The sequence below is a fragment of the Anser anser genome, assembly GCF_964211835.1.
Source record: "Anser anser genome assembly, chromosome: 11".
Taxonomy (NCBI): domain Eukaryota; kingdom Metazoa; phylum Chordata; class Aves; order Anseriformes; family Anatidae; genus Anser; species Anser anser.
Genome location: NC_139732.1, coordinates 14,782,971 through 14,795,247, shown reverse-complemented (window position 1 = coordinate 14,795,247; position 12,277 = coordinate 14,782,971). Strand labels below are relative to the sequence as shown.

General features: G+C 45.4%; 1 protein-coding gene across 10 annotated transcripts in view; it reads right to left on the bottom strand.

Annotated features, from left to right (window-relative positions):
* CMTM4 (CKLF like MARVEL transmembrane domain containing 4) overlaps nt 1-11,518 on the bottom strand; it is a 39,446-nt gene extending 27,928 nt beyond the window's left edge. For all 10 annotated transcript variants that reach the window (XR_014571149.1, XR_014571150.1, XR_014571151.1 and 7 more), the window contains exon 1: nt 10,899-11,518. Coding sequence is in view for 1 of the 10 variants with exons in the window: in XM_083794783.1 (XP_083650909.1) it covers nt 10,899-11,084 (186 nt within the window). In the remaining 9 variants the exon portion in view is untranslated. The remainder of the gene's footprint in view (nt 1-10,898) is intronic.
* Between the last annotated feature and the right edge of the window lie 759 nt (nt 11,519-12,277).

Here is a 12,277-nt window from a genome sequence, read left to right as displayed (position 1 = left end):
AGGCTTAGTTTTCCTATTGTCTCACACTCATTTTGATGGATATCCGCAAGCCCAGCTTTTTATAGCCATCTCTCTCCTATTCCCAAACTTTACAAGCTAGTCTCCGTAACGGCACTGCCTGCTGCAAGACAGCAGGCTCCTCAGTAAATCCCTCCGAACACCTCTGTGAGCCTTGGCACACCTGTGCCCATGCCAGGCAGAAAGCACAACGAGCAAGCTCTTATGGACCCACCGCTGCAGTATGCCCATGTCAGACTTCAGGACAGCATGCTGGAGTGCTGGTAAAAAGTGTAATTAATCACGTACATAACAGAAAAGTGGAAATTCTTTACGTGTAAAGCTAAGTTTCTAAAAGTCTAATTTTATCACAGTTTGACTGGCATCTGCATAGTATGTTCTTACACATGCTAAGTAAGAACAGGTTAGAAAACATCACACATTTCTTCTTTGCTGCACTAAATATAATACGTTGAATCCTTTGCATCCTCCTCAGCCACTGGCAGCTGCACTTATGGGGGCAGAAAAAGGGAAAGAGGAAGAATAAAATACTTTTCCAGAAGTCCCATTTACTGCTAGTCTTACTCATGTGGGCTTTATTAAAATAGTAACACAGAGTAAAAACTGACTAAAGGAAACAGAACAGGGGAAAAATTCTATCTTAACAGATGAGTTCAAGAAAAGTTTAGTTGCCCTCACTTTCAGTCACCAAGACAAGGGAAGATGCACCCTTCGTTAAAAGAAATGGTAACTCTTGTTTGCCTTTTTGACTAATGTAATTGTTAGCTGCACCAAAAGTCACTGGTTTTGTTTCAGCATTTATTATTTCAAGAACAATGGAATGTTTTTTGTTACACCAAGCTGTAAGAACCCATAACTTATCATATCTTTGCTACTGAAAAACCTGGCTACATAGCATTACCTTATTTTTGTCTCCAGGCTGCTGTATGTTAGGTACAAACATGCTCTCTGCTGGAACACAACACGTTACTGAGATGAGGCTTGTGTGATTTTTAAATAAAGTATAAACATTTTGGCTATTCCTTCACTTTTGAGAATTCTCCACTCAGCTCTTAAAGCAGAGAAAAATCAACTCTTCTGAACTGGCTTCATGTTCCCATTCGCATTCAAACGCCAACCAGTGTTGGAAACCGGGCTAGTCAAAACAATATCAAAACACAGTACTGTAAATTCTGTAACAAACAGGAGGATAAATGAATTGGTTTTAAAAAGTAAAGGTGTACTCGTAAAATTTGTCAAGGTATTTGATCCGTATGGCCCCATGTTTAACTAGCCTGTTTGGCAATTTTAAAGTAAGTTAAAGTTCTATTTTAAGACTATCAGAATCAGTCTGTATCCTTTAAAACCCCATTTAATCCTAATTGTAAGTAAACATCAAACATCCCACAAATACTAAAACAAGAAAGGAATTTTAATGAGAACACAATCAAGAACTTAAAGTAGTCCTAAAGAATCCATTAAAGTTTTTTGAGCTTGTTGTTTAAAGGAAATGGTGCAAAATGTCCTTGCAATCCCAACGTTCCCAAGATTGCAATCTGAAGGCCCCCTTAGATGCCATGCCTTAAAAGGCAAAAAGAGTCTAGACATACTGGTAAAACAGAACATTAAAAAAAATAGATGTAGGCCAGAACATTAAAGAGCACTGCCAGCTGTACCGGGGAATGCATGAAACCTTCAAGCCTGCCTTGCTGTTTAGACTGTCTTACAGCCGTTATATAGTAATATCTCACCCAAAATAGAAAGGAACCCACAAACTTGCATTGCATAATGGCAAATCCACCTACTCATGATTTTATAACTCAAGAACAGATCTGCCTAAAGACTGCAAACAAACTCAGCGCACTGCAAACAGAGGACTATAAAATGACGTTAACACCACAAAACTCTTACGACTCCAGCAACAACGTCTTGACCTTCTTGGTCACGATTCTTATCGTCCCACCACTGTGAACTAAACATACTGAACATCTCAAGGCCTTTGGAAACTTTCCTACAATTCTGAGAAGTGCCTTTTTCTAAATACTTGGAAGATGTGATACCATCATATAAAATCAAAAGATCCCACACTCCCTGAAAGGTTTCATCTGCATCAGTTAAAAAGTTTCCAAGCATTAAACGCAACAATTAGAAGAAACTAATGATGAAAAAAACCCTATGATGAACCCCCTAATAAATGTATTCACAACAGTCAAGTGGCAATATCAATTACTAGTGTGAAAAGAATTTCACGGGACAAAAGTGACCAAAGGTTGAAGACTCATAACACTTCAGCATTTCATAATATTCACAATGTGCTTGTTGCTTTCTTGCATGCACATTTCAGTTTAAAATGTCCTAAAAGTATAGAAAAATACTGAAATGGAAACACTTGTAGTTGATTCATAAAATAATTCAGAAAAAAACTGGCAGAACACCCCAAGAAGCTGTTAGGAGCACTGCTATATCATAGCCAGATTTTTGCATCTGAAAATGAGAACATTTAGTCTAAGTGAAAGTTACCCCAAAAGTGCCACTGTAGGTACCAGATCCAAGTACAGGACATATTTCCACGCACCAGGTACACAGTTGCTGTGCTTTTAAGCCATGCTCTAAGGGAAGAAACCATCATGAACCATTTCAACTGGCTTGCAAGCTGGTCACTTTGTGAACATACAAGCAAGCTAAAGAAAACTTCAAAAAAATGTCAAACACCATCTGAATATCAAGTTACATATAAAAAAAAGTTTAATTGTAGACAAATCTAAAGACACTTGCTTAAGTAAAAATACATCATTATGTTCTTCCGCAAACCAGGACACCGAGTATCAGAGCCTTTGGATCAGAGAGTCAAAATTGTGACACTGGAAATTATAGTTCCCAGTTTAATTTGCACACAATTAGATAAAAACTTGCAAAGTTACTCTGCTAACCTGAAACTCCATTTCAGCTATTATGCTATTCTAGCAACATGCTGCAGTGTGACTATGGATTTCATCCTGGACACCCACTAAATAAAACGATGCTTCAGACCTGATCCCCGCAGGGACTGTAGCACTTGATTCATGCTGTTCCACACTGCGCAGACTTCTCAGTCCAGGAGAGTGCTATGCCAGCTCTGAGACCTCTTTGCCCTCAGTCAGTAACATTTTGGACCCATCTTTATTCATAATTGTTTGTTCTTACATCTACTCTACATAAGGTTTGTGTAGCAGGCTTTTGCTTTCCTTCTCCTATTAATCTGCAGAGTTGATGACACAGGCTCCAGAGAAACCTTAACATCACTTCCATATTTTGGAAGCAACTGACTACACAAACCATCTGAGAACTGGGTGAGTTTGCGTTTTTTGTTTAAGTCAGGGTGTATTTTTTTAATTCAGATCAAATTCAGAAATAGTGACTGCTACCGTTACAGACTAACAGCATTTGACCCGTTGTTAAGTCTTCTATTCAGATGGCTACCCACTGCATGTATAGAACAATTTCAGCACCTTGTTGCACTAAGGTAGGTGTTTCTGAAATACAACTTTGTGCATGGGGTGATGACTATCAAGTTGAACTGACAAACAATGCATTAACTAGTATCGAAAGGAACTGATTCCTCTTCTACTGCTTATGTTACAAGAAAAATGCAGCCTCTTAAATTTCTAGTCCTTTTTCTTATGTTACATGATAATTAAATCTCTAGGGAGCCTCAACAACCAGAGAGATTAACAGAAAGATTACAAGAAAAGAAGGTTGCCTTCCAAATCATAATACCATTAGAACTGCCGTTCTCATTGCAGCATCTACAATTAATATAATGTACCCATTACTATTAAAGTGGTTCATAATGGTAGGGGGGAAAATAAAGCATACATATTACAGAGACGATAGAATTTTCTTCTGAAAGCAGAATTTGAAACTATCCACCATCTTAGAGAAAAATCTGAAACTGGAATTTGGAGTTTAATGACAGTAGGACAACGGCCCATGGCCTGAATGCATCTAAGGGACATCACAGAAGAGACCAAAAACCATTTGCTTTGTTGCTGGATGACAGCCACAGCCTTTTCTTCACATGCACACAGAAACAATAAAAACCAAAGCTAAACAGTGTTATCTCATCATTCTTCCTTCTGTGGTAAATGTCAGTATAAAAATATCACCACACAGCAGCGCCGATCTATAACCTTTCAAGAGAAAACTTTCCAAAGAGAAATCAGGAGTCTCAGAGACACTGTACAGACATGCTCTACCTAAATAGGATTTCTAAGCATATGTGCCTATTACAAACGTTATCCTTTATTATCACGACAGGCTTTTTCTAAGATGAGATCCCAAAGATCACCAGTATCTACTGCCATACTCCCATTTTCTGAATGAGCTACAAATACCACCAAGCATCTACGCTCAGTGTACAATAGCAAAGTCACAAGCACTTCTTATATAAATGCCAATTTATTGTTTGGAAATTAGAACAGAATAAAACACGGAAGATGCAGTGGAACAGCTCTGAACTGCCAGCGTAACCCTAGCACACAGCAGGGGAGGTATTCCCAGCAGAGGCGTGACAAGCACCAAGGTCACCGCGTGCCCTGGTATGCCACCCCTGCAGGCTGCCTTCTCCTGGGCTGTGCTCCTCCGAATGGATCTCCAGGCGGCAGGCGGTGCCCAGGCAGGCTGCAGGGGAGCAGAGAGCCCCAGTGACGAGCAGAGTCCACAACAACCCCGCCGGGCTTTGTGAAGCGAGGTGACCGAGCACGGACAGCTGTTTCAAAGTACGTGGAGCAAAGCGTGGTTATGCAAATCGGCAATGTTGACACAAGAACAAACGGCTATAAATTTGCTAGAGCTAAGTTCACACACCAGAAACGGAAAAGGCTTGCATACCTCAGAAGAGCAGAATAAAAGAGCTAAAGCTAACTTTAAAGGTGAAACTTGATCGCTTATAGGAAAAACTAAGGCATGAGGTTGCCAGTGACACTGAAACTGCTTCAGGAGGTTCAGGTGTCTCCTGCAATGCTCCAGTTCTCACCAAGACCACCGACACCTTTCCACCAGGACCAGTGACCTGAGCAGTGACCCTGCCACGCAGCCCATGACAGACAACGTCAGCTACTGACCTCCATCAGGTACAGCCTAATTGCCTGTTCCTGCTGGTACTACCATACTTATATACAACGATATTTCCCAACAACTAATGTGAAAGTAGTCTCAATGTGTTCATAACAGCACCCAGTGGCCAGCTGCCAACTTCTGCCCAGTACAGACAGACAGACAGACAGCCGCCCGTAAGGTGCACAGCTCCCTGCCCCAGCAGCCCTTAAACAGGGCAGGGTAGGAATCACGGTGCTGTGCAGCTGCAGCGAAGCACCGCAGCCACACTGAGGAACAAGGACAAGCGTGAGACACCACAAGGTGCAGAGCTCTGGACTGGGGCAGGCGGGAGGTTGGGGCACCCAAGTGACCCTCCCCTCCAGCAGCCATCAGAGCAAGAGGCTGAGCTGAAGGCACGGGAACACTGCGATAATGAAACTGACTGCTGAGCACCTGGGACTAGTCTTCAACCTGATTCAAGCAGTTAGCAGTTACCTTACTACTTGGAACATAAATTACAGCTATTTTTTAATGCAATTAACAATGAGAACTCTCAATAGTCTTATTGACGTACACGTAGGTACATACTACAGGCTTTTTCAATTCTGATTTCTTCATTGCGATAGACTCTAACAGCAAGGAATGGCAGAGTAGTCCTGGCCTTAACCAATTTCTGGATCTGGAAACGTGTAATGATAGTAAGCCACAGAACAACTTTTTCCAACATTCAGCTACTCTCCACCAATGAAGACGGAACTTTTTATTCAGAAAATTGTGAACATGTGAACTGCTATTCCCACCAGATTGCATTTAGCCCAAAATCTTGCCTCCACCACCAAGCAATAGCACACACTATAGAGAGCGAGACCCGAGCAAGCATGCAGTGATGCTTCCCAGTACGCTCATCAGCAACTTGTAGCTCGGAGACCTCCCAAGCAGAAGCATTATCTCCTTTAACATGAGTCTTTGATGGATTCCTGTAGCATTTGGAACAGGCACATTACAAATATAAAGTCTAGTGCTGTCCGGGGCAGGGAGGCCACCACTGCCTACCACAAATGCCACCCTTTCCCAAGGCAGCACGTGATAAAGGTTTCCTGTAGCTCTGTTATCTTACTGCTCCAGTTAAACCATTCCTAACCACCGCCAACATCGCAAGAGCTAGCTAAGCACCATGTTTTCAAATTTTCAAATCAAGCCCCAGTTATTTTACCTTAAATCAAGTGCCTGTGAATACCTAGCAGGACCCTGGTGAGAACCAATGAGGCTCCCATCAGGATCCTGCCTGCTTTCCACACCTCACCTGGTGACCCAAGGAAAAGCCCTCCGGGAACTACGGCTCCTAAAGAAACTGAGAAGCAGGCAACGGGAAGTCATCATTTCCCATGGGAACGTGGGTGGTAAGTATATTTCTACACTCAACTCTTGTAACAGTAAGATTCTCAAAGACACGGTATTAGAGCAACGAAGGAAATATAACGATGCATTTAGAAAAGCTGAAGGTAAAAACAAAGCAATAAAAAAAGCAGCACTCGTCTAAAGTGAAACAACTTCCCGTGCAGAGGTGCTAACTGGTCCATCTGTTTTGGATGGCAGCAATGGGCCCTTCCCAATTCCTCATACAGAAAACAACTTTCTTCAGCAAGCACACTCAGAAGAGGAGGTTCTCTTTAGGAAACTCAAGGAAAAAGGGCAGAAGTACTGAAAGGTAACAAATCATTTGAGGATGTTCATAGAAAACTTTTCCAGGGATATCAGCTTGATTGTAGAATAATCTCCATGGGAAGTATTAAAGCCCTTAAAAACATGAGAAACATAAAACCATGCCAGAGAGTAATGAAAATAAACTCTAAAGAGCTTTTCTGCTCTGCTCTCCAAGGACAACTACATAATCTCCCACATCTGCTGCACGGCAAGGTACTGCTCCATCTGAATGCTGGAGAGCCAGCTGAGACAATTCCCACCTAGACTTCACCTTCCCAAACAGAAAAGCATTTCTGTGTGTAGTGCACAAGTGTACCAGGTTCTTCTTGCCTTCCTCTTCCAGTTCATATCCTCGTTATCCCAAAAACATCAACACCCCATATTACTTTCAGTCTTCCTCCCTGTTCGTTTCCCTTCGTGCTGTTTTCCTCCTCCTCGTCAGACGACATCCGATCACGTCTGTCAGCCTCCCCAGCCCCCTGAAAACTCCTTTCCTGATCTGGTCCAACACCCACCACCCTCCTTCCTGCCAGCTGCTTCTTTACAGAGCTCACAGCTCTGCCCAGCCTCAGTGGCATCGGAGGTTTCCCCTCGCTGCCAAACAAGCACAGAGAGCTAGCTCATCAAAATGGGAAGACACAGGTGAGAGCACTATCTGCTGAGTACCTTAAAGGCTTAGCAAAGTGTCCAAAAAAAGCGAAAATCAGTTCAATACCATGCTCTTCTACATTGGACTTTTTGTTACTTCCTTGCTATTCTTAACACCAATAACCTTTAGCAATCAGCCATATGTACTATTAATCAATAAGCTTAGCCTTGAATATTCATGAGAAACTCCAAATATTAAAAGAGTTTCCTTAGTTTTAAAACCCAACTTATAATTAACAGAAACACCCTGTAATACTGTTCAACCTTTTCCTTGACTTCCAGAAATGAAAGCCTAATTAAGTCTTGGGAAAGTGCCACACAATACTCTACAGGAATCATTAACGTTATCATAACCCTTTGTGACATTGCCCCTTTAAAGGATAGTTTAAGGCATATTCTCTTGAGATACAAATAAATGAGTTGGAACTCTTCTCACATCCAGCAGCGCTTAAACTACCCCACATGCCTAAAACATCATGCTGCTTTTCAGCTCGCAGCAACTCCTGTATTGGTATTTTGAGTCAATACAGACAAACCTACAGCCAGTAACAGAGCCCTGAAGTCCCCATGCCTTTATTTTTGGGCATTTGGCTTTTTCCCCATTCCCTATTCCTTCTTCTGACAATCAAGAACGGGCACCTGGAAAAGAGCCATTTCAGCCACAATGCCCTACAGCTACACGTCACATATGGCACTACGAGCTAAGCTGTGGAAAGTCCTTCAAACCAAAGATTACAGTAAGTGGCAATGTTTGTCTTCAACTGATAATTTTGTCTGCCAATCATGTATGTATTTTAATATAAATCCTGACATTAAACATGTCATTGTGCATTGTAATCTTTCCTGCAGCATTACTTTCTTTTACTAGAATATATTTAGAGACATTTTATCTTAACCAATTTTTGTTGAGGTTTTATTCTGTGCAATGAAGGGCGTTCCTTCTCATTTTAAAAAATGAGTCAGAGTGCTGTACGACAGCCTGTGATACACATCAGTTCCCACAGTAGTTTTGAAGGTATTACTAAGCATTACGACAACAAAAATAATTATCTTAGGCAAATAAGTCAATTAAGAGCATCGTGGAACGTGTTCTTTCTCCTCCTTTTCCAAAACTGCTCATTTTACCATCAGTTTGCAAAATCCAGTAGTTTGCTCTACCAGTCATTACCACAAATTAAACGCAGCTCCTTTGGAGTACAACCACACAGAAACTAAATTTGTTGCGATGGTACATAGGCTTCCATCCTATCCTAGCTATTTTGTCAACTTCTGACCCACTGGATTCATACACTCCATATACACCATGTGTGCTATCTCAGGCCACTCATTAAAAAAAAGCACAAAACATTACTCAGTTCCTCCAAAGACACTCATCTGCACGTATGCCTTCCTACAACATACTGGAAGTTGCAACATACTCGTTCAACAGACAAGAAAACTCCCGTGTCTCTAAGTCCACCATGGTATGGTTTTTACCATTACTTTTTTTTTTTTAATTTTATTTACAAGCCCTAAAAATTTAAGAGGCGTACTCCATAAACTTTTCGTATTTGTTCCAAACGTATCAGAGTTTAATAATAAAAGATTTACTTACAATCAATAATCACTCATTTTAATTAAAAGCTTTTCATGTGACTTGCCGAAGTTATTAGTGTACTACAAAGATCAGCAGTAGGAACAGAAATAAAAATCCTGAGGGCAGATTATTTTAGCATATTAGGAAGCACCACCCCAGAACTTCTACCACCTGGATGGTTTTTAATAGTTCCAGGACAGGTAGATGTTGCACAGTGATGACAGCTTCTTTGGCTTCGGTCCCGAAAATACACAATGCAAATGCAGCTGCTCCCTGTCGTTCAGCCTACTCATGTAATGCTCATTGCTAACGCTTGCAGACCACAGATTTTGTTCTACACTGTGGAGATGAGAAGAAAACAAATTGCACTTCCAAATCCTGAGTTTTATTGGGTATTTGTAAAAAGGACTATAGACTCATCACCACAACCCTCCATAAACTTGTGCTCACTGCTGAACCTAGTACACTTTGACTATATCTTACATGAAATCTGTACTTGCAAGCTTTGTCTTACAATACCTAGTAGTGGTTTTAAACAATGAAGTAATACACATGAAATATTTAAAAGTTGGTGGGTTTTTGGTGTAGTTTTCCTTTTTAACATTATTGTCCTCAAAGAACTTACTCATATTAAAGGAAAACAATTTGTAGTATCTCTGTAAGAAACTACTTAAAAATCTATTTCAGACTTACTGCCATTTTCATAACTGCTCTAAAACACCCTTAAAAGTGCATTTGCTAATTTCACAGACGTTAGTAACAACGCAACTTTCAAGTCTGATCAGATGAAGACATGCATCCAGCATCATCAACAGTAAAACCTCAGGAGTTATTACACATAAAATTATTACGGTGCTCTAAGCTTCACAAGGACTTCAAACTGAGCAGTGTAGCTGTTCAGACTATCCGGACAAATACAGCATATGTTTTCTTTGAGAATGAAAAATGTTTTCAGGGATTTTTTGGGAGCGTGCATGTTTGGGGAAGGGTTGTGTTTTAAGGTTTCTTCCCACTTTGTGCAACTAACAGAACTTCAGGTGTGCATTTGGGGGGTTGTTTGTTTGCGTTTTAAGGTTTCTTTCCACTTTGTGCAACCAACAGAATTTCAGCCTGCTAAAAGCAAATGTAATGAACGCGCAAGCGAAGTCTCGCAGGCACCCCAGCTAACCGGCATGGCCAAGGCACAGCTGCAGCTCCGCACCTCCTGGGAGCGTCAGGCACCCTCTGCTGACCGCAAGGCCCCCACCTGAGGAACACGGGGCCCCCACTGCGCACCTGGCCCCGCTCTGCAACCCCAATCCTTGCCCTCCCCCTCCAGCCCGGGCACACCGCTGCCGCTCAGCAGGTCGCAGGTGGGGCACAGCGGGCTGGGTTGGGTTGGGTTGGGTTGAGTTGGGTTGTTTCGTGTTGTTTTGGACAAGCGCACAGCCCCGAGAGATGTTTCTTTGATAGCCCTGCGATCCGAGGACACGCGACGGGACCCAGCAGGCGTGCTGGGTGGGGTTTTAACTCAACCAGCCCAGTCTCGGGGTACCTACGGACCCTAAGGCCGCCCCGTCCCTCAGGCCGCCGAGCACGGAGCCGCGGTGACCGCTCGGGCTCAGCCCGAGGCGCCTCGGACTCTGCTCCGCACGCTGAGGAAACCCCGGCGGCTGCCGGTACCTCAAAGGCTCCTCCGCCACCCTCAGCCCGGGGCGAGGCTCTCTCTCACCCAGCGCCCCGCCGGCTGAGGGGGCACCGGGTTGAGGGGTCGTGGGGACGGGACCCCCCTGCCCCCGCCGAGCCGCGGCTCCCGCCCGCGGCGGCCCTGAAATGGAGGCCGTTGGGCGGCCGCCAGGCGCAGGTACGCACCTCGCCGCCGGGCGGGGAAGGGAGCTCGGGGCGGCCCGGTACCTACCACCTCAGCCAGCTTGATCCTGCCGAAGGTGCCCCGCAGGTAGTCCAGGTCGCAGCGGAGGCCGCCCAGCCCTCGGCGCTGGCTGACGGGCTCGGTGGTGGGCTGGTAGGGACTGCTGGCCCCCGAGATCATGGAAGTGCTGGACGCCTCGCCATCGAAGCCCTCCAAATCCTCGCCGTTCCTCATGGTGCCGGTGCCGCCGCGGTGCCGAGGGAGCGGGCTGCGAGCTCCAGCCGGCGCCTAGCGGAGCGCCGGCTGCATGGCAGAGCAGGGCAGGGCCGGGCCGGCCGGGGGGCTCCGTCAGGCGGAAAGGCGCGGGGAGAGCGGGGGCCACATGGTGCCGTGCCCCGGCCCGGCCTCAGCCCCGAGGAGGAGGAGGATGAGGAGGAGCGGGAGCGCCCCGCCGCCGGGGGGCGCCCTCACCCCGCTGAGGGGAGGGAGAAGCCGCCGTGCCCGGGGCCGCGCCACCCGGCCCGGAGCCGCCCTCAGCCCGCTCGGCGGCGCGGCCGCCCCGCGGCTCCGCTGCTCCCCTGGTCCCGGTGCCGGTCCCGGCAGGGCAGCTCCGGCCGGGGACGCTGCTGCCGCCGCCGCCGCTCCGCCCCCTGCGCTCAGCGGAAAGGGCGGGGAGAGCCCGCCCCGCCCCGCGCTGCCCGCCCCTAGCCGGCCCGCCCGCCCGGCCCCGGCCCCGGCCCCGGCCCCGGCACCTGCCCCGGGGCCCCGCTTGCCTCCCCTCGGCCGGCGGGGCCGGGGCCGGGCCGAGGAACGAGGGCGGTCTGCTCCTTCCCTCGTCCCGCCCGCACGGCCCCCGGGCAAGTTTTGCTTCTGATGACCGATAGGTCAGCGTAAAAACAACTTCACACACGGGTGAAAATGAGTCGTACTGTGTTCCAACTGTTCAACTATCTTGTCTTTCCCTCAATCCCCAATAGAAGTTTCAGTCTCTGAATTCTAAAACATTGAAAGCCGTGTATCTATGCTTTTGTGTTATTCAGTGCAGTTCTTGTGTTGGCAGAGAAGAATGACACTGTTTGTCCTTGGCACGTGCACGAGTGAAAGGCATGTGGAGATTACAACTGTTGCTGCCTGGTGCTTTTGGCACTTCAGCAGGCAGTAGCAGGCTCGCATTGCAGGAGTTTTGGCTTTGGGGTTCTTGAAAATGCACTGATGTTGACGCTAACAATGAAAAATGTCAATAATAGTAGCAGCTTACATTGTATTTTTAACACAAGAGTTCATCCTTTGAGATATATAAAGCTGTTCGCGCTCCTCTGAACTACCCTTTCAGGCTGTTATGATACCGTACCTGCATCAGTTCAAATAGTGAAAACCCTCATGGTATTCTTCCATGAGTGTTAGAAACATTTTAACATGTTGTTTTT